Genomic DNA, 27,198 nt, shown 5'->3' on the forward strand with positions numbered 1-27,198 from the left:
AGGGAGCTGGCAGGACCACTTCTGTGCAAGCTGCCCACCAAGTACTTGTTTAACCTCCTTGGGGCACATTTTGTGTTTCTCTTCATCCTAAGACCCCTCTACCTTTAGACTTGAGAGCCCCCTTCCCCTGTATCACTGGGTGGAGAATGGGAGCCAGGGAAGCTGAGGGAATAGGGATGAGGAAAGGGATTGAGAGTTGCTATGAACTGGGTGTAATTTATGATGAAAAACAGTCCCCATTTATCTTAAACCTTCTAAACTGGGCACGCTGGTGCCCCACCCACAGCCCTAGACCCTGCCCAGACCCTGAGAGAAGAGTGGTCTTCCTTAGAGGCCCTGCCCACGCTGGCCTGTGCTCTGCATACTTGACACCCTTGATACCAGGGTATGGCCCTGGGTCCCAGCGACACACAGCAGAGTCTGCATTTTAACAAGACCCCCCAGGGGCTCCTTATGCTCAGTTAAGCTTGAGAAGTGCTTTATCCCAGCACCTCAGGGATTCCCCCAGGAGTGATGGAGAGGTGAGGTAGCCTGACAGGGAAACACACTGGCTTCTGGATGAGCCCATTTTCAAGCTTTGTTTTTAAGAGCCTCTTGCCTCAAACAGTTAGTAGCTAGCAGACCGTGCTTTCTCGGTGACTGTTAATGCAGTGTGATTCTGGTTAATCTGGGGGCCTAGCCTGAGAGCACTTGGCTCACATAACAGGGGGAAGGTGTTTCACTTTGAGGCAGCTTGTGCTTGGGAATGCCGAGCATTTCCCTTTAAACAAACAGCGGGGTACAGGAGGGTGCTGGGCACTAGTTCCCCCTGAGTTAAGGGGGTGTTAGGGGGATGGAGTTTTCAGTTTTGATCTCTGTTGATGAAGAATTTAGCCACTTCATTTAGAGGAGTTTTTCATTTGAGTGGCATAGAACTCAGTGTTGTTGTGGTGTAACAGAAGGCCGGTGAGTGTCAGGTCAGTGATTACAATGGTTCCTAACCGGTGTGGCCCCCAGTGGTCCCGTCCTGCGGTCAGCGTGGTCAGCTGACCACGTCGCGGACCCTGACTGCTGCTTGCTCTAGAGCCCCTGGGGAAGTGGAAACCGTAGCCCTTCTCGCTCTGGAGGGTGCACCTCCTGTCTCCTCTCATTCCTCAGGGTTCCTGTCTGAACCTGTTCTGGTTGCTTTCTTTTACGGTAGGCTCTTCCCTGTCTGATGACCCTAGTTTGTAAGTACAAGGTGCTATAAAAAGCTGATTGGAAGGGGTGTGTGCACGTGCGGCAGCGTGATTGGTCAGGAATCCGCCATGTCTCTGGGGACTTGCCCCCAGCTCTGATGACTTATAGGTCTTTTCCTCCCGGGGAGGAATCCTCTCCTCTCTTCCTGCCTGGCATGGAGTTTGCTGTCCCATTGTCACAGCTGGGGGTGGAGGGTGTGCAGGGATGCATCTGGGGTCCAGCAGTCTGCATGTAGAATTTTTCTTACTCCCAGTTTTTCAGTGTTGCAGCCAAGGGTTTAGCTCTTGAATTTCCATGGTCTTGGAATTTAGCCTTTCCAGGGGAAAACTCTGCTTCCAGGATGAAGGAGGGAATGCTTCCTGGCTCGGGAAGGGGTTCTGGAGGTCTTAGTCTCCCTTCAGTAGGTGTTCAGCCCATGGTCCTGTGTTCAGCCCTGCCACGCCCCCGCCCTCCGAGGTGGCCGATGTCTGCAGGGCCGAGCCTCCCTCCCCCACTCCTTCTTCCCACCCTTCTCTCCCTACTCTTTCCTGCTCTCTCAGTCCAGCTCTTTGGCAGTTTGTTTCCACTTTCAGAAGTTTGGTTTCTTGCCTGTGGTTGTCTTCTCGCCCCACAGGTCTCTCTCAAATCCCTTTATTGCGGCTTTAATGGTGTTTTGAAAGGGAGTGAGGGCAAACGAGCGTTCATCTGCTGTATCTCATGGAATGTGCCCAAAGATTCTCTAACGAGTGATTGGAGGGAGAAAGAATAAAATCTCTGTAGTTATAAATTTATCCAGTTTTACAGCATTTGAGATTCAGCTGTTTGTGAAAAGCAATTTAAATAAAAGGATCATGTTGGAAGGCAGTGGTTTATATTCACTTCAGAATATTTCAGCTCCTAGTAAGAGGGGAGATCAGAGACCAATAAGTATGAATAAAAGATTGGCTGAATGTATAGCCAAGGCCCGTGGACGATTGAGTGATGGAAGTCCCACTGCCCTGGCCTTTCCTAGGATTGCCGTTTAATCTAGATTTCCTAGTTTTATAAGTGCTGGGTGGTGCTTCAGTGCACGGGCTTCAAACCTGCACAGACCACAAAACTGAATTCCTGCTTTACCATGTGTGCGCCATAAGCAAATTGTTGAACTGATTTGGGCCTCAGTTTCCTGACCTGAAAATGGGGGCAGGGTGAGAAATAGTACTTTGCTCCCAAAGTTTATTAAGATGGAATGAATTAATGTATGTAAGTGCTTAGCCTCGTGTGACCACTGAATATGGTTTTATTTACTTTGCTTTATTCTGGGTCTCCTTTGGTTTCTAGCCTCGCTGTTCACTGCGCCAGGCACTGTGCTGAGCCTGGGAACCAGAGCAGCCTGGTCTCTGCTCTCACGGGCTTTCCTCTTAGAGCTGAAGCCTCCCTCATTCATCTTTTGGCTCTGGGATGTCTGAGATCTGAGTTGGAGAGGGAGGGGGCCACATTTGAACCGAGGTCTGCCCGACTGCAGGAGCTCTGCTCTTGGCACCATCACCCCCAGTGCTGAGGGTTCCTGCCGTGAGTGGCCGGCCTCTGCGCAGAGCACAGTTACAGGCGGTGGTGGGGCCAGTGCTCTGCTGACGCTGGGGTTCAGGGTTTCAGCCGTTGCTAGCAACCATTGTACATCCATGTGAAAAAAGCCCACATTTTAAGAGACTGTTTAATATTGGAGGACATACGGGGTAGGTAGATTGGGAGCCTGGAAGTAGATCTCTTTAGATTTGCCGTACTGTACCCTGAAAGGTTAAGGTAGGTGGGAACTTGCAGTTACTTCTTGAGTAGTGTGTGGTGGGGGCAGTTTGAATCACTGGACAACAGGAGCAGAAGGCTTTAGCTCCTGTGAGTTCTTTAAATGGAGGAGAACAGTTGACGGGGAAAAGGTACCCTTGATGAATCTCTTACCACAGGGACTAGGTTGAGAACTAGGAGTGTAGAAAGGTTCTCAGATTCATCCTGCGTCCATTTCTGTCTGCCCTGTCGGGGCCCTCGTCCTGCTTGCTGCCTCCTTCCCAGCAGGTAATCTTTATTTCCCCTCTCTCCCGAGTCTTTTGCTCTGTACGTGTTTACATACGCATAAGTCTGTGTTTTTGGTAAAATCTGAAGCGTATTTTGTATACTGTTGTATAGTTAATATTTTCCACATACATTTTCCCTCTCTCCCCAATAACTATTCCAGTTTAACCTTTTAAAAAATTCCCTTTCTGACAGGGTTAAATAAATTATGGAAGACAGCCATATGGTTCAATGCTACATTAGCCATTTTAAAACCGTGATTTCTAAAGTTTGAAATAATACCCCTATTTGTCAAGCACTAGAAGCTTCTTTGATCATGTAGCCTCTTTTAAAATGTGGCACATCATAACTGGCTGGGAGTTGGATCATTTTTATAGTAGTGTACATGCTCTTGCAGTAAACCTTTAGATGGCAGCATCTCTCACCATAAAGCATATTCAGAGTGGAATTTCTCAGATACATAAGATGTTTGACACAGAGGAATACTCAGAATTGCCTGACTCCCCTCTCCCGGGTGCGGTGAGGGTGACGGAGCTGAGGCCCCAGAGGCGCGGAGCTGTGGCCCAGGGAGCCGGAGGGGGACCTGTGGACCCCTGGCTAGCCCTCTTCCACCAGCCTTTCTCTTATGGATGGGAAATGTTTCCTGTCTCTGTGGCCTTATGAACAGCACACTTTAACTGTAAGGCAACCAAGGAAAATGAGAGTTGAGTGGATGATTCTGTACCAAAATGTCATGGGATGTTTGAAAGGAGCAGACAGAATAGACAGTCTTTTTTTTTTTTTAAAGCCGCTTTATTTAGATACAAATCACACACCCACCATACAGTGCACTCACTTGACGTGTACACTACAGCAGTTTTTAGTATATTCACAGGGTTTTGCAACCATCACCACAGCCTAACTTTAGACCATTTTTATCACTGCAGACCCCATAGCCATCACTCCACAAGCCTACACATCCCCAGTCCCTGGCAACTATTCATATGTTATTTCTATAAATTTGCCTGTTCTGGACATTCTATATGAGTGGAATCGTATAATACATGGTCTATGGGGACTGGCTTCTTTCACTTAGCAAAATGCTTTCAGGCTTTGTCCATGTTACGGCATGAATAGTTCTTTATTCATTTTTATTGTCCAGTGATATTCCATTGTATGAATGTACCATATTTTGTTATCAGTTGATGGACAGTTGGCTATTATGAATAATGCTACTAAGAGCATTCATGTACAAATTTTTGCCTGAACATACATTGACATAGAAGTGGGTTTGTTGGGCCATATGCTAACACTATGTGTTTAACCATCTGAGGAACCGCTGAGCTGTTCTCCAAAGTGGCTGCACCTGTGCATTGCCACCAGCTCTGTGTGAGGGGTCCATTCAGTCTGTTTTAGAATCCCAGATTTTCTGATGATGAGCTGGGGTTGAGAGGGAGGTGAGAGAGAGAGGGCTGTCAGCTCTCTTGTGTCCGCAGCTCACATCCTGGACTGGCCTCTCTGAAGGCAGCTATATCAGCTGCCAAGAAGGCAGCCGTCTCTCTGCCCCGCGCCATCCCCCTGCATCACCAGCCTGATAAAACGTCTGCGTTCTATGGCCACTCCGAGCGAGGTTGATGTTACCGTCTGGCTGCTGGTAACTCTTGCCTCCTGGCTTTGGACATACCAGACAACCCAATTGTCTCTTCCCAGTTAGAGAAAAATTCCAAATAAAACACCCTTCACCACAAGCTGTCCGGGTCTGGACATGTCAAAATCACTTACGTGACATACACCAAAGACAGCTGTAGAGACGGCACGGGCAGAATAGCAGCTTTTGTTTTTGTCGGAGTTTACATTCTCGAAGCTGAGCTTGGACCCCTTTCTCCTTTGGCAGCCCAGACTGGATGTTCCCGTGTCTGGACTAAAATGACCATGTGTGTGTTCAAGGGAGGGGAAGGGGCCGGCTCTTCCTTTAGGCATCTCTGGGTCCTGGTGAGGACACACACTGTAAATTCTGAAGCTTTGTTTGCAGCTGGAAAAAATTAGCCACACTTAGATCTTTCCCACCGCAGGTCCTGTCAGGAAGCCCAAGTATGTGGAAAGCCCCAGAGTGCCTGGAGACGCAGTCATAATCCCGTTCCGAGACGTGCCCAAGCCAGCAGAGCCCAGTGAGAATGGTAAGAGTATGTTTTCAACAATTACCCCCGCTAAAGATTGTACATCATGACACTCCACTGCTGAGTGACCCTTGAGTGCCTCTTGCGGGAATGCTTTGCTAAACTGAATGTATCTGGGAGGTGGTTTTCCTCGGGCAGTTACAGAGATCTGTTTAACAAATGTAAATTTTTGGGCTTATGTACACAGAGTAGGAATAGATGAGTGGGTGCATATGCATTGTTTAAGGTTGAGATTTATTTCCTGTCCATTTTGACCTCCCTGGTTTGGGGGGATATGAAAAGCCAGCCAGTGGACTTCTTATAGGACATTCTGTTTTGTTTTTTAGTACTCTGTCGTTTTAGAATATTCAACAACAGGCTTTGGCTGAAAAGCTGAAACTTTAGCTGAAACTTTAACTAGCTTTCTTAAAAGCCTATGGTAGCTTTGGAGAGCTGTTTATTTTTTTAACATCAGAAGTTTTTCTTCAGAAAATGTTGAAGTAGGGGCTACAAAAATCCAAATTGATTGAAACCTTTTTATAAAGACATTTTATATTTTGCTTTTCCCCCCATATCTGGAAATATGTGTAACAGACATTACAAATTATAACATTTCATAGATATATCAATAGTTTTTATTTTTTTCTTTTTCAGTCTTATTAGGTAGAATTATTACAGTTTGACTGCACATATACATTATATTGCATATAAATACATATATACAATATAGTGCACTTTTTTTAGTTTACATATATGTACTGATCGTTGAATAGTTCTTAATTTTTTTTAATCAATTCAAGGTTATACCTGTTTGTTTCCCTTCTGGGATGGCGGTGTCCCCAACTCGCAACTCTCAGGTCTTTATGTGTTTCGAATATACATCCTATTTTCCTGCAGAAACATGCGGTTAAGAATCCTGGCATATGTAGAGAAGCCTATGGACACAAGTGTGTGTAGTAAGGCTGAAAGAGACAACTCATCCACATTTCCACCTTGGAATATCTGGCACCCACCTCTCCCTAATTGTGGGTGGATAGGGGTATAGCTTCTACCACTGTGTGTGCATTTCATGTTTCTGCTGGTGCATAGTGGGGCATGGGTATGAAGTAGGTAGGACATGATGGGAATGTGGAGTGGGGTGATGGTGGTGAAAATAAAGCTAAAAATGAGCTGAGTGGAGGGACTGTCAGAAGATGAAAATCAAGAAGAGGTGTTTGGCATGGGTGGGGGCAAGGGGACCAGGAGCTGGGCCTCCTGGACAGGGGAGAGGTGCCGTTGCCTGCTTCTTGGCATGAGAATCTCCACCCCTTTCCCTCCTGTGCAGGCACCCAGTCGTTGGGTTTAGGTCAGAGGTTCACAGTAGGGTTTGTGCTGAGGAGGGGCAGGGCGCCAGGTGTGTGGTGGTACAGAGGGGAGGGTCCACTGTGCTGTCTGGTTAGGACAGCCTACGTACATGATGGTCCCCCTCGTTGTGAATTCATGGGTGTAGGGTGTCTGGGTGTCGCTCTGTTCTCTCATTTCTATTCTGGGTGTCAAAAAGAAAAGGAAAACCTGTTGCTCTGAAGTGAATATCGAAAATAGAGTTTACTGAACTGTCTGCTCATTTACTGAGCTGTCTGCTCATCAGAATAAGCCTGCCACCCTTAACCCTCATACCGACCCACCAAAGCCTGTGAAGTCTTGGGCTGTTGTGTACCTGGCATCTGGCTGGTGTAGACTCTACTACGTGACCCCTTCCTGTGTGACAGGGAGTACTGCTGAGGTCCTGTCTGGAGTGTAGAGCGCTCCATGGGTAAGAATGGAGAGAAATTAAAGATTTTTACTGGGCAAAGAAAAGAGGTTGTAAATAGTTCCCACTGTCAACACTTCTCCCCTTGCCCAAGGCGGATTGGCCGTGTTTCCTGAGGGGAGGAGGATTTCTTAGCTTGGCTGCCAGCTGAGCTAAATTCAAGTACAGGGATTGATGTCACTGGCATGGCCTGCAGTTTGCAGGTGCACCTTCTCCTGAGACCCTCGCTCCCAGATTCAGCACCATCAGTCTCCAGGGACTGAAGTTATGACATATCTGGGCTGCAGATACAGACCAGGGGTTTCCAGAAGTTTCACCAGAATTAAAAAACAGGGTACATTTCCCCATTTTTAGGTATCTGGGAAAGGGCCTAGTTCATGTGTGTGGACACGTGATCTTCCATAGAGAGCTGTGATGCTGGTGGAAACCCGAGCAAAGTTAGCTGTTGGTTGATGAGGAGCTGGTTGCCTAACAAAATTCAACTTGGCAATTAGTAAAGGATAGTGTGTTTAGTAATCTCCAGGGAATCCTTTAAATTTCAATGGAGTTAATTAAGTTTGCCATATTAAAATATAAATTTTACGTCTAGGTCATTGAATCTAAAGGAGAGGCTGGAGCAAACTGAAACTAAGTCTGAGTATTAACCCAAGTATATACAGACGCATGATGCACTAAATCCTAACTTCCAGGGCTTTATCACACAGTGTTTGCACTTAGGTTTTAATTTAAATTTTGGGCTTATACTTTCCATATTTCCTTTGGGCATTTTTTTAAAAAGTCTAAGACACTTTTCTGAATACTGTCAATAATAGCATTTCAGTATTCGCCAGACTAGGAAACTATTGAAAACAGCCCCTCATGAAATGCTTTTGAAATTTCCCATAGACTCATGAAGTATCAAATTATTCCTAGATGTAAGTTTGCCATATTAAAATATAAATTTTACGTCTAGGTCATTGAATCTAAAGGAGAGGCTGGAGCAAACTGAAACTAAGTCTGAGTATTAACCCAAGTATATACAGACGCATGATGCACTAAATCCTAACTTCCAGGGCTTTATCACACAGTGTTTGCACTTAGGTTTTAATTTAAATTTTGGGCTTATACTTTCCATATTTCCTTTGGGCATTTTTTTAAAAAGTCTAAGACACTTTTCTGAATACTGTCAATAATAGCATTTCAGTATTCGCCAGACTAGGAAACTATTGAAAACAGCCCCTCATGAAATGCTTTTGAAATTTCCCATAGACTCATGAAGTATCAAATTATTCCTAGATGTTTGAAATACCCTCCCCAGACTAAGCTGCCTCGCTTGATGGTTGTGTAGCTCCATAAATTCTGAACTCTTAACTCTCTGAAATTTAAATCAAAGTAAAACAAAACCAATGAGCACTTTGAATTTATCCATTAATGTATAAGCAGTTGTATTTGTGTGATTTGCATGTTTTAGCCATGTGGGAGGTGGGCTATATGGTGTGGGCAGATGAACATTTTTACTGTAGGCAAAGAACCTGTTTCTTAAAGTTTACATTAACTTGGAACATCTTTATGGAAGGCCATTCTACTTTATTTGGTATTTTTAAATATTTTGGAAAGACTGCACTTTCTACTCTGACAAAAAAGAGTGACTTAATGAGGTCCGCAAACAAAATACATTTCCCCTTTTCCTGTCAAGTGATCCTAATAAGCTGTGTGTCATATGAAGTAAGTTCTTCACAAATATGCCTCCTATTGCTAAACTAACGTACTGTTTCAGGGGAAGAGGTTACTTACCCACAACAATACCTCTGCCTTAAGGGAAAATAAAAAGCCAGATAAATTAGGGAGAATTATTAAATGATAATAGGGTTCACAGGTATGTTTCTTTGAATTAGGGGCAACCATAATCCATTTAGGTTTGCTTCAGTCTATCATTAGCTACTTGAGCAAGCTTTGATAGGGAGGGTGAGAAAGTTTTAGTCCTATGAGTCATTGCTCGGTGAAGATCAATCTCAAAATATGATGAAACTTTTTTCCGAGCCATCTAGTTAGCAAGTAAAACTAACACATATGAAACAGCAGAATAATTAAATGCAAAACTGTCTTATTAGGAGGAGTGAGTCTTTTTTTAGATATATGTTTGAGTAAATATTAGCCCCTTACGTTTTTGATTACTATTTCAGACATTCAAAAAGATGTAGAGAATGAAAAAGTACAAACAATATGGTACCTGTCTACCCACTACTCAGTTTAAGAAATAAAACATTACAGTTTCCTTCTGATCACATTTCTCTTCCTTTCCCAAGAGGTAACCTTGCTTACCTGCTCATTTAATTTTCAGCTTCTTAGGGTAGTGATGCATCATTTGACCAATGGTTGAATAAGGTTTTGGTTAGATCAAAGTACAGAGAGGGGACGTACATGGTGTGTGTGCGCAGGTGGAGAGACGAGAGGTTGAGTGGCCATTCATTCTGCACTTCCTTGAATAAATGCTAACTTCTTATTCTGTGAAAAGCACTGTGTTGGCTGCCATTTAAGATGGGTTGTCAAGCATAGGTCCTTTTTTCTTAGAGCCTTAGAATCTGCTTGGGGATTAAAGACTTGCGTATGCAGAGTAACTATAATATGGGGGAGTAGTGTTGACTAATCCAAGCTGTGTGACACATTGGGTGCAAAGGGAGGTGCTGTGCTGGGAAAGACTTGCTTGGAGCTATGCCTTAAGATTCACTTGTCAACAAAGTATAGGGTACAGTGGGGCAGGAAGGAGACTAGAATCAAGGGGAATGGCTAGAAAGTGATTTCAGTATCTAAGTGAGAGAATAAGTTCTCAAGTTAGAACAGGATCAGGAAAGAAGTGATGAATAGGAAGATTTTTGAGGAGTTGCAAGGACCTGGAAGCTGGAAGAGACAAGGACAATGACTTCACAGTTTTGAGACTAAAAAGGCCTAGCCAGAAGAGAGGGAGCCGTCCGTTTTGGTTTGAGTTCAGCTTTAGGCATGTTGACTTTGAGGTTTTGGAACTTCTAGGCAAATGTGTCTAGTGAACAGTTGGGAAATCACACTGGGGCTTAAGAAAGAGCTCAGGAGGTAAACTGGGCAGCCTTTGCTTAGACGGAACATGATGAGACCAGGAGCATTGGAACTAGGGAAAGGTCACTGAGGGGCGAGAACTGAAAAACTTCGGTATTTTATTCTTGATCTGTGAATAAGCTGGAAAAAAACACCAGCAAAATGGTGGAAGAACCACAAAACCACACAGTATCCATTTCCCCTGAGTGTCTAGTGTGACGACAGTGGCCGCTTTCTTCCTGGGAGGACAGAGTATCTGCAAGGTCAAAAATACACAGGAAAATAAAAGGAGAGGGGCTTTTTTTTTTTTTTTTAAGTTACTGTGCCGAACAAGGCTGTTTGAGGAGACTTGTGAAGGTAAATGAGTTTAAGTTGTAGGTACGTGATAAGGAAATGAAATTGGTGAAGGTAAATCACCTATCTTTTACCCCCAAGGAGCTGAGCAAGTAAATGAGGAGATCAATTAGGGTGAGGGGGTGTGTGTGTGTGTGAATATGGCTTTATTTAATATTTTTAAGAAAAGGGAGAATTTAGTGCAGTTGAAGACTTAAAAGTTCTACAAGTGTGGGTCATGGATTTCTAGGCATCTTCAGGACCCTCAAGGAGTCTGTGAGGTCAAAACTCTTCTCATAATAACACTGAGTTATTTCTGTTTCTCTTGCCTTGACATTTGCAATGATGGTGTAAAAGCAGCTGTTGATAAAACTTCTGATGCCTTCGTGCACATCAGAGGAAGGGCACCAGCTATTCTAGGGCTACACATGGGTTTGTTTTTTTTTAACCACTGCACACTTCCATCAGAAATAATACTTCACTGAAGAAAGTCCTTGACGAAACACTAAAAATAATGAATGGTGTTCAGTCTTGACCCTTGAATTTACATCTTTCTAATACTCTGTGTGAGGAAGTGGGAGGTCCACATAAAGCACTTCTGCTCTGTGCTGAAGTGTCATGGTTGTCTCCAGGAGAAGCACCTGTGTGATGGTTTGAATTGCAAGCTGAACTAGCCATTTTTTTTTTTTTAATGGAACACCATTTTTACTTGAAAGAACGACTAACAAATCATGGTTACTCAGAATTGGGTATTTGACACATTTTCTCAAAAAGGAACAAAAATGATCACGTCACTTCAATTAAAAAAAAAACAACGAAACCTGACAGGGATTAGTTGCCAATGACAAAATTTGACCTTTTGAATGAAAATTAGGGGAATTTGCATCTGTCACAATGAGCTTGACAGCTTCCCAGGACTTTTCTATAGAGATCTGTGGTGATATTAATGAATGTGATATTTTGATGTTGTCTAATAAAATGTGTCAACACTGGCAAGATCTGTAAAACCCGTATTTTCCAAATGACCCCTATGCATGATGTTATAAACCTGCATGGGTGAAAATCCATTTGAAGCATAAAACAGACCATTGGATTTTACTGTAACAGAGTAGAGAAAGTTCACTGATACAGATTCAGAGTCAGCACTGGAACTAGCCTTTAAGAAATTGCTGCTTGTCAGGTTTTAGGGAGGTATCAGAGTATCTGTAATTAACTGAGAAGGTTCCTCCCTTTCCCCACTACACAGCTCTCGGAAGCCACAATCCTTCTCATGCTTCAGCCCAAGAATGCATATCACAACAACCCGTATCACAGCAACCCGTATCACAACAGATTGAATGCAGAAGTAGACATTAGAATCCAACCATCTTCTATTAAATCAGATGCTAAAAAGAATTCCCAAAATTGTAAAACAGTGTCATTCTTAAGTAACTTTTAAGTTGAAAATATGCCTTTTTAAGTTAAAAATGTTACTTGTTAATGCAATTTTTATTAACTTAAAATGGGTTAACATCGATTTTTAAATTATTGGTTTTAATTTCTAACATAAGTAACCATAGATATAACCCACATAAACCAAAGCTCTTTGGAATCCTCAATTTTTAACAGTGAGCTCTGAGATCAAAAAGTCTGAGAACCACTGGCTTAGAGGAAGGAAAAGGAGAAAGGGAGAAAATTAAAATAGATGAGAGAATTGAGCCAGAATCTAATGGCTATCTGTACTTGAGGATGAGGGCTTAGAGATAAGTGGCAGTATGATTGAAGAGAAAAGGGCTAATTCAGGAAACATTTTGAAAGAGAACATGGTAAGATATGGTGACAGTTTCAGTATAGGGTGCATGAGAGGAAAAGCTTAAAGATAACTTGTATAATAGCTATGTGTTTGTAGTACAGACCTGGAAACTGATTATTGACGGAACTAGATCAGGTTCATGGATGGATGCTAATTTATAAATACTGTTTTTGGAGATTCAAGGAGGAGGGGTTGGTGATGGCTCAGGAGAAGGAGTAACCAGAAAGAGGCAGGAAGTGTTTGTGGAACAGAAAGCAAGAAAGGCAAGAGGCTTAGCAAGAAGCTGGTCATGGGCACGTAGAGGCAGAGGACGGGGTTTAACATCAAGCAAGGCTGTGTCTCATTTGAAAGACTTGATTCAGAAGTACTGTCTTGGAAGCTGATAAGTCAGTGGTTCAAGGTCATATGCTAGTGAACAGCCAGACATCAGCAACACTGCCCAGGGCTCCGCTGAGTGTGAGGAGGGTGAGAGTGGAGAAGAGGCTCCTCTCAGTGGCGCGCCCCTTGGTAATCCCCAGGGACGCTGCGTTCTAATGAAGTCTGGCTTTAAGAGGAGGGGATGATTAGATGGGAGATGAAAGCAGTGAGCATGGGCCAACTTGAAACAGTTTGATAATCAGAAAAATGAGGAAATTGGTTGTCTTGAAGGAATAGTGACTTCAGAAACAGTTAAGGCAAGAAAATTCCAAACAGAAAACTTTTTTTTTAAGGTAAGAGAAATAGATGCACACTGAGTATAGATAGGAAGCCATGAAAACAGAAAATAGTAAGAAAATGGGTACTTGTTGTTAGAGTTGGTAGGAATAATGACCAACTTTGATATAGCATCTTAAAGATGTTTGGCTCATATGGTGTTTCTCACATGTGTTTTGAGCTTCATAACCTGTAAGAAGTGGGTTATGGCTACTTCCCTGATGAGGAAATTGAGGTTTAGAGAGGCTCAAGCAGTTAGGGGTCCAGGACAGCTTTAGTGGAGAGAAGTTCTTGCCTCTGAGACTGTAGGGGGAGGGGTTGAGGGGTGGTTATAAAGGGCTCAGATAGGTTTGACGTCAGGAGGGCGGTCACTGGGCAACCAGTCCCCTTGTGGACCGAACCTGCGTGTTGGCGCCCCAGATGTGATCCAACAGGTGTGAATAGTTAAAAAGAGCCAGGTGGGGAGTGATGGAAGAAACTCCCTTTGCCTTTCTCAACGTGATTATTCCACAGTGGTGTGGTAGCCAGGCTTCCCCAAGAACATGATTGGGAGGAATAGCACTCTCTCCACTTGCCTGATGGATTCCTAGGGAGGGCGAGGCCAGTTAATTCTCTCAGCTCCAAGTATAGCCATCATGAATTCTTTCACTCTTTAAATCTATGAGATGTAAAGCATTGCTGAGAGATGAGGCCTTTCTCTCCAGCCCTTATCCCACTGGTATGGGGTAAGGTGCACCCATTATTGATGAGTGATGTAATATTAACTACACGAATGAAAATAGCCTCTCCAGTTTGAGTGTCCCATTGAATTTTGGTTTGGGAGTCATTTTGGAATACGAATTATTGGCTCAAGGAAAATCCTGCCTGACTATTCAGATCTCAGTATTTGGTAATTGACTGCAGAAGGAGAAGGGCATTTTCATTTCATAGTCGAAGTATCGGTGTGAGCTCATTGCCAACTCACCTCCCCCGAGATGGCACCGTCACACCGCACCCAGGGGTCCTTCTGCCAGAACGAAGAGTTCAGTGAGAGAATGCTCTGTGTGTTAGGGAAGGAAAGGTGCGGACAGCTTGAAGTGGATTAAGAAATTCATACTGAAGGGGACTTCTGAGGACAAGGTCACTAGGATGACATTTCAGTAAAAAAGAATAATCTGAAAAGACAGTTGGGAAGCCTTTGGAAGAAAGAAAATTGCAGTGGCTTAATGGATTCACAAACTGGAATGAAGAACCCCTGTTCATTCATCCTGAACCTGGGTAGAGTTTTGGAGCTCTGGTAGAAACAAAGTCCAGGTTGAACAGTTAAGAGAACAAGTTAATGATGAACTTGGGTGTCTCTTGTCTATCCAGACATGAGGCCTGGAATGTCCACTGCTCCCCAGCTTGTCTGAGGACAGGAGGTTTGGATGACAAGTTGTCTTTGGAGATGTGTGTATATATATCTCATAGGTACACAACACATGTATGTATCTTTTAATGAGAACCTTGACAATCTGGGGTGTCTGTCTGCAGCTGCAGTGGGGATTCTGCTGCCCCCACCCCACAGGAACTGCACAGAGTGAGCCCCCAGTGAGTGGGGTGCAGTGGCCTCGTTTGCCATCAGGGTGAATTCTGTGGCGGCCCACCCTGTGCAGCTGCTCTCTCTGCCTCCACAGCAGCTGCCAACTGGGAGTCGTTCCTGGCTCTTTCCCCAGAGCGTTTCAGGTTGGACCAGAAGCTAGACATTCTGGGGCAAGTCACAATTGGGTAGCCGGACAGAGATTGTTTCGAAAGGAAGGGAGGTGTGGAATGGGGAAGCGGCTGAGTTCTGCCCCTCACCCACTTGTTCCCTTTTCCAGCTGCATCCTGTTCTCTCCCTCGAGTCCAGCTGCCACCTAAGATAAAGTCGCTGCCCTGCCTGAGCCTTGGGGCAAGGGAAGGCGGGACTGATCCTGTTCTGCAGTGGTTCAGCCCTTGGGTGTGCCTGGGTTGTACTGATTTGTTTTGGGTCCTGCCTTCCTTTCCCCAATGCCCATGTACCTGAAGAATCCAGATGTGGTTGGAGATCTCTGGTGGGAAGGGACCTTCTGTAGAGTGGCTTTGAGGGTGTGGTTGACACGCCCTGGGGTGGCTCCCTTACCCCAGTCACTGGCTTGGGGCTGCTGCTCCTCCATGTTATGAGTTTAACTCAGATGATCAGAAAGAGCAAGGCTTAACCTCTTAACCCAGAACAATGGAGCCTTGATTATTTTAGCCCTGCAGTTTTCTAGAGCAACCAAAAAAACAACCAGTCTGGAAACAGCCCTTCTTCTCACCCTATACCCTGGGAGCTTTGGAGAGCAAGCAAGGGGTAGAGTGCTTCTCCTTCCTTGAGGACACAGCCGGCCTCGTTTCCCTTGTCGCTGCCATCCTGGAGCATGACTTAGCAGAACTGATAATGTGGGTGAGGATAATACAGGTGGTCTTCTCAGCTCTGCTTACTTTGACTTTTGCAGCTGCTTAGAAAAGGCAAAGTTAGCGTTGAACGTTGATGGTGGTATTGCAGCTCCAAGGTAATATCGTGAATTTGTTCTTTCCTCATTTTATTTTTCTATGACCTCTTATCTATTATCTGCAGATTTCCACATCCAGGGAAAATGGTTTATGAATGTGTGGATCTGGGTACCTGGACAATTAACAAGAAACATTAAGATGAATGATTCTGTTATAGGTTGCATACTGTTAAGTTCTAACTTCATAGGCATGGTTTGCTTTATACATCATTTTCATTCCCTGATAAATGCTGACTTAAAACTGTTAGAATGAATAATGTGAATATCATTTTGTCAACCATAGTTAAGTTCCCACAGGCTTTGGATACAAGGTTAACCTATAGCTCAACATTTAAATCAAATCCAACAATAAAATTCTTGAGTGCAAGGAGCAAGATGACCAGCCTTAGGGAGACTAGAGGAAGGAACAGCTTCCAGACATGCCCTGTGACCTTCAGGTGAAGTGTGCTTCCAGCATTAACCTGGAGTGTGCTGAGAACACAACCGATTTTTCTATGCCTCCTCTTGGACAGAAGGGTATACTACTGGGTCCAGTCTCTTGGGACACGTTTCATTGGGACTTAAGGTCTTTGTTTCAGTGTGGACCCCTGATGATTGACCCTTGGGTTGGAATTCTGGTTTTGACTTTGAATCCTGTGGGGCATGCGCTGCAAGTTTCCACCGAAGTAGTCCTGCCCCTGTCTTGTTTCGTAAGAGCTCGGATTTCACATTTCCCCCAGCGTATAAGTAGCCAGCATGGCACTTGGGTTTTAGTTTATTTTAACCTCCTGTAGGCATTGGACACACTGTGCTCTCTAAGAGTAAGGTGAAGGTTGGCCTTTTTCTACCTTTGGTGTCTGAAGTATATTTTGCATGACATGGAAAAATTGCTGTCAGATAATGACACTGTTCTTCTGATTCAGGTCAGCTGTTTCACTCTTTGCACTTGGAGTTTCTCTTTTACTGTTTTCTTAACCTGTCACAGCCTCTTAATTAGAATGTATTGCTGGAGGACAGGCGGCATCGTCAAACTTTATGCATTTTTATAAAAATACACAAAAGCACCGGGCGAGCAGCTGTAATGCCGACTCCTCCAGATGCGGTACTGAAATTCCCCACAGGGGCGTCTTCATTGTTTTCTTTCTTTGTTCCAGAAGCAAAGGCTGATAATGAACCGAGCTGTTCGCCAGCCGCTCAAGAACTGTTGACAAGGCTGGGATTTTTACTGGGCGAAGGGATCCCAAGTGCCACACACATAACCATTGAAGAAAAAAATGAGACCATGGTAATGCCTGAGGAAGGCACTGTGCCATCCCTGCTCAGAGGACCAGTGAAGGCGTAGCTGTCTCCCCCTGCCTCCCTGGGTTGGGTGGGGAGGTCATTGTTCAGGCCAAATAAATCTGGGCCATCGTGTATTGAAATTTATTTCAACAGTTGGTTTGTGGGTTTTTGTAGTGGGAAGGTGGGGAGAAGCAGAACTTAGGAAAACGTCCACAGTAACCTCCCAGAGAGGAGCAGCTCACTGGATTAAAGTGGCTACAACCATCCCTTAGTAACGACATGACTTTTATCTTTATAGCACCATTCTTCTCATCTGGCTGCTTTGGTATATGCTTTCCTGTGCTTTTTTTTTTATCAGTTGAGATTTTGGAGGGTCAGTGGGGTGAGGAAAATATTTATAGGAAATGAGCAGACACAGAATAAAATGAGATCAAATGGATCATCTGCGAAGAGCACTCCCTGCCTAGGGAGCAGCGGCCTGGCTGCCCCTGCATCCCGCCATCCCTCTGAGATGCACAGGGGAGGTGTGAATAACAGCGAGGGGCTGGAGCCCCTGCCCCTCCCCCCAGGTCTCTGCGGGAGTGTCCTGTGCTGATTGAGATCGCAGTGGCCACCCGTCTCCTTCCCCTGATCGCAGAGCCCATAAATCTTCAGGAATTGAATCAGGTGGCAGTGCTTGTGAAACATGACAAAAACAGAGTTCCCAGATTTTCCATACAGAGGTCAAAGAACCCATTTGTCTTCTGCAGACTTCAAATGAAAGGAAGTCTGCCTGTTTGCTATTTCTGTTTTACAAATGCGCATTCCCACTCGATTATGTCTAAGACTACCCTTTTAAGAGAAAAGGAAGATCACAGTGGGAGGGGACAAGAACAAGGAGATTTCTCTTTTAAAATTTGGAAGATGGTGTATATATTAAGCTCCCTAGATTTAAAAAAGAAAAAAAAACAGTTTTTAATGTTCCCGTTTTTAGTTTCATTGTTTTAGCGTCAAAATACAAAGGGAGGTGTAGCCGCGTCCTGTGAGAAGCCACACTAACTCCTCCTTGCATTCGTCTTGCAGTGCACAGCTCTGAGCCAAGGCATCAGCCCTTGCTCCACACTAACAAGCAGCACCGCGTCTCCCAGCACCGATAGCCCCTGCTCCACCTTGAATAGCTGTGTCAGCAAGACGGCAGCCAACAAAAGTCCCTGTGAGACCATTAGCAGCCCTGGTTCCACCCTGGAGAGCAAGGACAGTGGAATTATAGGTAAGAAGCTCACTGCTCGGGAAGGTCATGGCTCCATGCACTTCATCCAGAGTGCTCACCGGGCCCTTCTCAAGAGGGCGTTAGCGTGGTGGGTGAAGGTCAGCCTCGCCGGGGCCCTGGCCTCTGCAGACAGCGCCGGCTCCATGGACAGCTGAGAGCATGAAGCATTCTTTGGCTTTTACATTCCTTGGTGTTTATTTTATAGCACGGGGCTCATTGGGTAAAGAAAATTTCCAGATCAGGCCTGGCCCCTGAAGTTGCAAAAGCCTTCCCTGCTCACTGAGTAATTCCATTTGATGGGAGTGAGGCCTGGATAGGACACACAGCAGGGTGGCGAAAGCCCTGTGTGTTGAGACACCTTCCCTGCCCAGTCTCAAGGTCACTGGTTTTCCCACTTATTTACAGGTGTTTGTTCTTTCGTTTCTTATAATGGCATCTGACCGCTGTTTGGAGGCCAGAATTTTCTAAGGAAACCATACCTACGCAGTGTTGTTGTGCTGAGGGTCTTCTGGGGATGCAGGGTAGCCCTGACTCTAAGGCTGCTTGGCTGGGTGACTTGAGCAATATTGAATTGAGTTCTTTGCATACTTCTTTCCTTCTCAAAGGAAGTCAGAAGCAAGGATTTTGTATGTGTATAACAAACATGATGCTGTACATCAGAAATTAACACAACGTTGTGAAGTGACTATACTTCAATAAAAAAAATAGCATTCTTAATTAAATTAATACATTTGAATTTTAAAAAGTAAGGATTCTGATTAGTTCAGTAGTTTCTGATTGATTAGAATCAACCAGGGAATTGAAGAGCCCTTGTTTTTACATCCTGTCCCGGACAGAGTGTGTTTGGGTTTCTGCAGGTGGGCCTGGGTGCCTGTGTGTGTCAGCCTGCAGCCTGCAGCCTGGTGCCTTTCAGGTAACTCGCTCAGCCTCCCGTGCCCTGAGACCCGGCCGCACTCTAACACAGGTGCTGTCCTGCATGGCTCAGCTCCTCCCCGTGGCTGAGTGACGCACCTGTCTTTGAGGGATATTTTATGTTTTCTTACGGACTAAGCCCCACTCCCTTCCACATTAATAGGTAACCAAGTGCAGTGACGTCAGAGCTCTTTTTCTTCTGTCATGTGCAATTTCCTTCAAGTGTCATTTGACAATCCAAGCTGCAGGTTCATCCAGTTTGTGTTTTGGAGATTATCACAGAAGAGCTGTGAGGTTTCTGGGACTGGGTTGTGGGCTCCCTGGTGTGGCCCCCCCACAGCTTTGTGAGGGTCCCTCTGCCTGAGGAAAGGCCTCTTCCCTGAGTTTTTACTTGGATCAGGATCTTCAGTGGGGTTTTGTTTCATTTGTGCCATATTTGTCTTACTGAGATACAAGTAGCACACCATAATATTCTCCCATTTAAACCATCGAGTGGTTTGTGTTGTATTCAGAGTTGTGCAGTCATCACCGCCATCTGATTTCAGAACAGTTTTGCCACCCCAAGAAGAAACCCTGTACCCATGAGCAGTCACTATTTATTTCCCCCCACACCCTAGCCTGACTCAACTGGTCATCTGCTTCCTGTCCCTGTAGATCAGCTCATTCTGGACATTTCATATGAATGGTGGGTTGAGGTTTTGTAGCAGATTTGAATTCTTTTTGCTTGGCTTCAAGCCCGTGCAGTGAGCTTACTCTGCTAATTTCCCATTCTCGCCTCTCTCTACCTTCCCACCTGCTGTTTCTCCTAACAGATTTTCCCCAGTGTTACTTCTGTTTTCATGCCCCATCCCTCTCTGAGCCGTCCACCACTGAGAGATCTTTGGCATCAATTCTGTGATAGCCAGTTGACTTTCTTTGTAGCCTTCTTAGCTCTTCTGAAATGTCCTCTCCTCCACAGAGTCTGTCTGTCTTCAAGAAGCTGACCTAGGCTACACATTTTTTTGGATAGCCTTTTCCTTTTCATTCTGTGTTCTGGCATTGCCTGCCTCTGATTACAACCAAGCCAGTTTCTTGTTTTAATAGAAACCTTTTCAATGACAGAAAAGTACCCTCATTCATTCATTCATTAGTTCGTTCTTACTCTGTCTCTTTCTCTTATTGAGAGTTGGTGCTGCAATTTTAAAAGTGTTCTAAAGAGGGAAAAGAAATTTTCTGGTTTGTCAATGAATGACTGAGCTGCAGGAATATTGAGGTTATTAATTAGTACCTGACTGAATACAGTCCCAGCCGAACCCAGGCTGGTTAGTCCCCCATTATGTGCTCTCTCCATAGTGTCTCAATATTTTCTTTTAACTTATTCTTGTTATATGATTTACTTTTGTCTCCATGTGGTTGGGGCAGGGTGGGTCTCATCTACATTGCTCTATCTCCTGGGCTCCTACAAAGGAAAGAGAACTGTTGCTATTACGAGTTGCACTAAAGGAGGCAATGGTTTAGATGGTTTCTAAAGAAACCACGTGGGATTCCCATTCCAAGTTGGCCTTGCTAAAGTCAAATGACATATTTCATGTGACTGAGGCTGCCCTTCATTCCTTGGCTCAAGTCAACATGTTCTCTACGCAGCTGAATGTGAAAAATGGTAACAATTGAGGAGGAAGTGGTTCGAGAGTCCCTCTTTCAGGGAAGACCCCCCCCCACCCCTTGCTTCATGAGATGGTGCTTCATGCCTGGTTAGCACATCTCCTGCAGGGAGCGAGGACTGTAGGTGGCTGGAAAGGACACAGTGTGCTGGTGACAGTGTTCCTCTGTTCTCTCTCCTGCAGTGACCTGCAGAATTAGAACCTGTTGCCAAGGAACACATTGGAGGTGTGGAAGGGAGGAGAAGGGGAAAATGCAGGAATTTCCTCCCCGGGCAGACTGTAGCCACAGCTCTTTGAAGAGGCGGGCATGGTGGGGCAGAGGTGGGGGAGAGCTTCCTCCTGGGTCAGTCCTGGGCATGGAGGCCCCATCACTCTTTGGGGAGCAGGGACTTGTGACTCAGCTATGGTTCTGTGATTGCTGGAGGTGGGGCCTGTACTTTTTGTACCTGAAGAACACCCCTGTTTTTGTAAGATGGAGCCTGGGAATGGCAACCTTTGGGCATCTTAACTGTTTCGCAGAGTAAAATATTCAAGAACACAGTGATCCCAGTGAGCAGAGATGAAGGTGAGATATCTTGGCTTCCTGCTTTGGAAGGGTTGGCAGCTGCTTGTAAAACAGGCTGGGTAAGATTCACGTTCCAAACTACACAGGCCCTGGAGAAGAGAGGAAGAGGCTTTCCATTTAATTTTCCATTTTAGGTTGTGACAGATTTGTCGACCCATGGAGCTCGGGCTGGAGCGGCAGAGGCTGGGAGTGGGCTGGTGTGAAGAGCACGCAGCTGCCCCGGCATTTCAGGCTATGGGGAAGCGTGGGCTCCCATCCAGGGCTTAGACCAGAGTTCCATGTACAGTATTAGCACCGTTTATTTAGGGGAAATTTCAAACGGTGCTAACCCATCCTCGAAAATTCCTGGGCCTCCCCCTTACTATTTAAGCTGACTTCTGTCGTGCTAATTCTATTCAATCTAAATATTTTTGCCCAACAGATGCCGTGAAGGGAAGCTTGTGTCCCCACATGTCCAGGCAGCCTTCTTGGGCTGCCCGAGAGCGCCCTGCCTGCATTCTGTTTCTACTAGTTTTGATACATTGCAGGGGAAGAGAGTTTTCCTTTTGGAACTGCTTAGGAGAACAGGCAGGCTAACGACCATCAGAAGAATTTATTGGGCCCCTTCCAGTCTTTCTCTGTGGAGGCCAGGGCTCAGCGGAGCCTTCTCCCCACCCCACCACCGTTACTGTGTTATGCAGAGGAGAGGCCCACTTCATCCTATTTCAGGAAGTCCGAGTTCTTCCAACATAAATGTCTTTAGAAGTTTAATAATTCTGTCATGGAGAAATGCTGTCTAAGCTGGATGAGATTAACTGAATTCCCTAGGAATATCTTTTTCTTTTTTAAGTAAAATTCCCTACTCTTTGCATGTAAGATCATTGGCAGTACTTAGAAGCCAATGTCTGATTTTTCAAGTTTGCAATGTGAAAACCTAAACATGATGCCAGCTGTACTCATTTATCTTAAAGCAGCTTTTCAATTACTTGCTTTGAAAAGGAAAACTTTATGGAGAAGTAGCATTTAAAGGTATTTCCTCCATGACGGAGAAAACAGGTTTTCTTAGTGACACTCCCTTGAATGTCACTTGCTTTCAACTGTTATGAATGGAAATTGGAGACCGCATTAATCTCAGCTTAGAGAAAAACGAAGTCCAGGCCGACTTCGGCATATTGCAGGTTCGGTTCCAGACCCCTGCAATAAAGCAAATGCCACGATAAACCGAATCACATGACATTTCTGGTTTCCCAGTACATATAAAAGCTTTTGACACTGTACTCTGATCTATTAAGTGTGCAGTAGCATTATGTCTAAAAAAAAAGTACGTATCTTAATTAAAAAAGCACTTATTACTAAAAAATGTTGACCACCATCTGTGCCTTCAGCTATTTGTAGGGTTGTATGTAATCTTTTTGCTGGTGGAGGGTTTGAAATATTTCAGGAATTACCAAAATGTAACAGATACGAAGTGAGCAAATGCTGTTGGAAAAATGGCGCCAGTAGGCTTGGTTGATGCAGGGTTGCCCCAAACCTTCAATTTGGAAAAAAAAAAAACAAAACAATTTCTGCCACGTGCGATGAAACAGCGTATACCTCTATGCCTGTGCATTGGAATCTGTGTGAAAAACAATCTGATTAAGAAAACATCACTGAAAATAGTGAGCTTTAAAGCACTTTTGGATGTAAACATACTGTTGAGTTTTTGTTTATGTCCTTACCGTGATCAGTATTTTGTGTGTGTGTGTGTGTGTGTATTTGCTTCAAAGAAATGGGCTTTTTCTCTGTTGAGGAAGAAACAGGATAGATATTGGATGAGGAGAAACAAAGCTCACCTTTCCTGTCAAGATTTAAAATAAATCCTTCCTATCCATTAATGATGGACATGCCAGGAGAAGGGTTTACAGGTAGCAATTTAAAAAATTCTGGCAGAGAGAGAGGCTGTTAAAGTCAGCCACCCTTCCATTTCCTTTCTCTGCCATCTGCTCATACATGCTGACATTTGTAATCTCCAGATCACTTCTGTAGTGTGCTGCATGTGTTTCCTTTAGAGAGCTGGTGTTAGGACAGCCCCGTGGAGTGAGGGGAGGGGAGGGGATTCCGAGCGGACAGGCATCTCACCCCGCCATCTCCGGCACTGGGCATCGGGCATGTCTCCCAGACAGAGCAGATGTGTCCTCCACCTGCCCTGCTCCTCCACGCCTGAGCCACCACATTCCACCAGGCCAGGTAGCTTTCAGGATGATTAAGTGCTCAGAATTTGAAAAGAGCAAAGCAGGAACGCGGGCGCTCCCTGCTGCCGCTCCCCTTCCCTTTCTTTGGGGGACGGAGGAGGTGAGCTTATCTTACTTAGCTCTCTTCCTGCTCACTTTGAAGCTGGGAGGCAGGTATAAATTTAGATGGGGGAATACCTTCACAGAAACATGGCTATGGCTCCTGCAAAAGTGGCTTGCAGTGAAATACCAGACACTTGATTAGTGTCCTGCTGGCGCTTGCTGGAGTTTGATAATACTTGTTTTTTCTGTCCAGTGGCTTAGCATATAAAAGAAAGTTAGCATGGGCTGTCTTTTATCTTCTCGTGTCTCCTGTGCCCTCCTCGGCTTGTAAAATGAAAGTGATTCCAGAGGTACCTTTAGACCTTTTACTTCCTGGACTGTGTGTCCCAAGGGAGATGATCGGCTGCAGAGAGAGGCATACAAAGAGGAATTAATTGTCCTTATTTTCGTTTCTAACTTGTTGTAAATCCTGCCCTTTGGATTTTATGCTAATACTGCTTTGTTGCCACCTGTATTGCCCTGCTCGCTACTAAATTGAAGTGCTTTGAAATTGATTTGGTAATAACTATTTAGTGTTTGAAATCTGTGTTAATATGCATCTTGCTACATTGCCTGCAATTTAAAAAATCATCCTTAATTATGGAAGCTTTTTTAAAATCTCTTGGGTGGAGGAAAATTTGCCTTTACATATATAATTCATTAATGTACTTAGTGTGAGAAAGAAGTCTCCAGTGATGATTCAGGTTAGCAGACCACCTGCCATACTTGTTTTCAGACCGTGGTTGGATTCTTCTGGCTGCTCTGTCTGAAGCATTTATTGGCACCGACTGTGTACCAGGAGCAAGTGTGCTCAGAACGGGGACGGTAGAGATAGGCACAGTGTCTTCTTTAACTTGTCTGCCTGTGGAGCAGGGATGATCCCCTGCCCTTGGAGACTTGGGCAAGTTATCAGTTGCTGAAAAGGGTTTAAAACACGGTAGTGATTGACACCTCTGATGGAAGGTGTATGCTGTAGGTGCATAATAATACCAACTACTAATAGTGCCTTACGCTCTTTTTTTTGGAAGAGTCTGGAACTCTGTGGAGTCATTGGACTAAGTCAGAAGTTCCTGCATCTAGGTCTTTGGTGTACAGAATATATGACGCTTTACCAAAGCGCTGTGTCATGAGCTATTGCTAGAAAATTTCATGCTGTTGAAGTCAGAAGGCCTGTCCTCCCCTCCCCCACAGCCCTGCCCCAGCTGCCCCTTCAGGTGTCTCCACAGCCAGAGGCCTGCTGAGCGCTGCTGTGACCACGTGGCTGTGGCTCAGGTCCCCAGCCTCCCTGCGTGTCGTAACAGAGCACGCCTTGCGCAATGCGGTGAGCACTGAGCTGGAGGTTTGGGACAGAGATCTGTCTGTTACACGCCAAAGCACGGGGCCCCTGTGCCTGGCCAGAAGGAGCAGGGCCCTACGGGGGTGACACAGGGCTGGCTGGAGGAGCCACAAGCTGCTGGCCAGGTGGAGTGGCAGGAGAAGCCAGAAAGTCCTCTGGAACCAGGTGATTCAGGCCGCCCTCCCTGCACCCTCTCCTTCCCAGGCTGAGCCAGGCAAGAGCAGGCACCTGCGAGTGAGCCTCAGACTTTGCTCCCCGCCATCTGTGAGCAAGTAGGTGGGGTGGAGAGAAGCACTATCTGGCATTTGTGGGCAGAAGTTTCCATGCAGGCTGGTTTTATCCCTGCAGTCGTGCCCTTTGTCGCTCCAGGAGCTCCAGAGGACAGCACAGCAGCCCGACCCAAGGGAGGTGGGAGCACACAGGGGGAGGGGAGGGCCTGCATTTGTTGGGTCCAGGGAACCGGGCTGTGGTCACATGGCTTCCTGGATGTGTGGCTCTGATTTGTCCTGCTCTCATCGACTTTCCCTGCTTTCCATAGTTCTCAGTGACCTTTATGCCGTCAGGTCAAAGGAGGTGTGCCTGCGGGAGTTGGATTTCCCTTTCTTCTTCACTTCCCTTCTCCCACTTTCCTCAGCAACCATTCTTCTGTTTCTTTCTTGTTTGACCTTTAATTCACTGGCCCAGTGTTTTAACGTTTAAACTCCTCCTGTCAACCATTAAACTGGATGCAGAAGTTCAGAGATGTTTGTTTGGTTTTTTCCAGTGCTACTTTATTTTCCTTCAGTTGTGTGGGGAGGAAACCAGTCCTGGGGACTCAGGGTCCAGGAGGCACTTGATCTCTGTCCTTCTGTCAGACTTCCTCCACGACCCAGGACTCTCTTCACAGAGCCCTGGCTTTGAAAACGGGGAATGCAAGACGATGTGTGGAGTGCTTGAAGAAAATTTCAATTTGGGGGTGTTTAAAAATCCTTTCAAAATGTATGTTTTTGTGTATGTTTTGTGCTATAATACATTAGAGTAGTGCATGTACATAGTTTATAAATACACGTATTGGAAGACAAGCTCAAAGTTTTCTAACAGTGCGGTGCGACTGAACAGTGTGGAGCATCTCTCGAGCACAGCAGGGCTTCAGGTGCTCTGTGGGCTTAGGCCCGTGCACAGTGAGCACTGTTGTAATACTCACGTTGGCCACTGTTGCTGTTCTTATTTCCTAGGGATACTTACTTATTTACACTTAATCCCTCCTCAGTGGATCTGAAATGCTCATAGATATTTAGCAAAACAAGATTTTTCTTTTTCAGGAAAGGTGTGAGTTGGGGAAAGGAAATAAAAGTGAGAGAAAAGATGAAGTCAGGAGTTAGGTGCATGAGATTTTACTAATTTTGTTTATAAGTGAGCAGGAAGTTTTAAGATCCCTAGTAGGCAGTATAAAGACAGAAGTACTATCAAACACACAAGATGTTTGTAAGGTAAAGACAAAAATGTGCCCATTCCTAGTCCTGGGCCCAGAGAGACATGCCCTCTACAGGTCCTCAAAAGGGGAGAAGCCAGTCTGAACCCAGGCCCCTCGCACTTTTTACCTGTGGTCTGTTCCACAGCTCAGAGAGAGAAGAATTTGGCTCTATGTATATGTTTGATATCAGTGGCCCTTAGTTCCTAAACAGTTCTGGAGGTAGTCCATTTAATTTACTTCTTGATGTTTTTTTAAACCTACAATTTGATTTAGATCCCACCAAACTACTTATTGGGCGCTGGACTCTATTGTTTTGCTTTTTTAATCCTATTTTTAATGAACATTCAACACATGAGAGAACCTTCAACAGGCAAAGAGGGGTTGAGGGGAAGTTGGGAAGTAGATGGAATGGTTCTATTGCAGTGCCTTATAATAGCAAAATGTATAATGACTGAGTGGGCCTCTCTCCCTGCCTCCCCCTGTTAGCCGGTGACTCCCTCTTGGCTGCTCTGAGCCCACAACTGGCCTCTCTCCACCAGCCCCTGCCCAGGGGCTGCTCTTGTTAACAAGGCAGACTTCATGAACTGCCGAATACTTTTTAGCCACAGATACTTAAAGAACTCCTTTTACGTGCTGAGAACTGTGCAAGGCAAAGCGGGTTTTAATACACACTGCGTATGCGGTCAGGACTGGTGTCAGACGTACGACTCACTGTGTGTGTGTGTGATCAGTTTCTCCTGCGTCGTTTCCGTATTTATAGAATGGGGTTGATGATTCTGAGCCTTTCCACCTCTTCTCACATGTTGTGGTGATCATGTATTTGTCCTAGTATATTTGGAAAGTGCTTTGGAAATAGTATTGCCCTGTGCACTAGTAAGTCTGGTTAAATGTGCTGTTACTGCAGAGGAAGTTAACCCTCTGTCTCTAG

At 45.1% G+C, this 27,198-nt stretch overlaps 1 protein-coding gene across 9 annotated transcripts in view; it reads left to right on the top strand.

Moving 5' to 3' along the window:
- TANC1 (tetratricopeptide repeat, ankyrin repeat and coiled-coil containing 1) overlaps positions 1 to 27,198 on the top strand; it is a 207,195-nt gene that overhangs the window by 121,891 nt on the left and 58,106 nt on the right. For 7 of the 9 annotated variants that reach the window (XM_072961020.1, XM_072961024.1, XM_072961023.1 and 4 more), the window contains 3 exons: positions 5,295 to 5,399; positions 16,698 to 16,828; positions 17,887 to 18,073. In XM_072961020.1, the coding sequence (XP_072817121.1) occupies positions 5,295 to 5,399; positions 16,698 to 16,828; positions 17,887 to 18,073 (423 nt within the window). Of the gene's footprint in view, positions 1 to 5,294; positions 5,400 to 15,195; positions 15,565 to 16,697; positions 16,829 to 17,886; positions 18,074 to 27,198 lie in introns of those variants that run through there. The other 2 variants (XM_015248535.3, XM_072961027.1) reach the window with 2 other exon arrangements.

Source organism: Vicugna pacos, chromosome 5 (genome assembly GCF_048564905.1).
Source record: "Vicugna pacos chromosome 5, VicPac4, whole genome shotgun sequence".
Lineage (NCBI taxonomy): Eukaryota > Metazoa > Chordata > Mammalia > Artiodactyla > Camelidae > Vicugna > Vicugna pacos.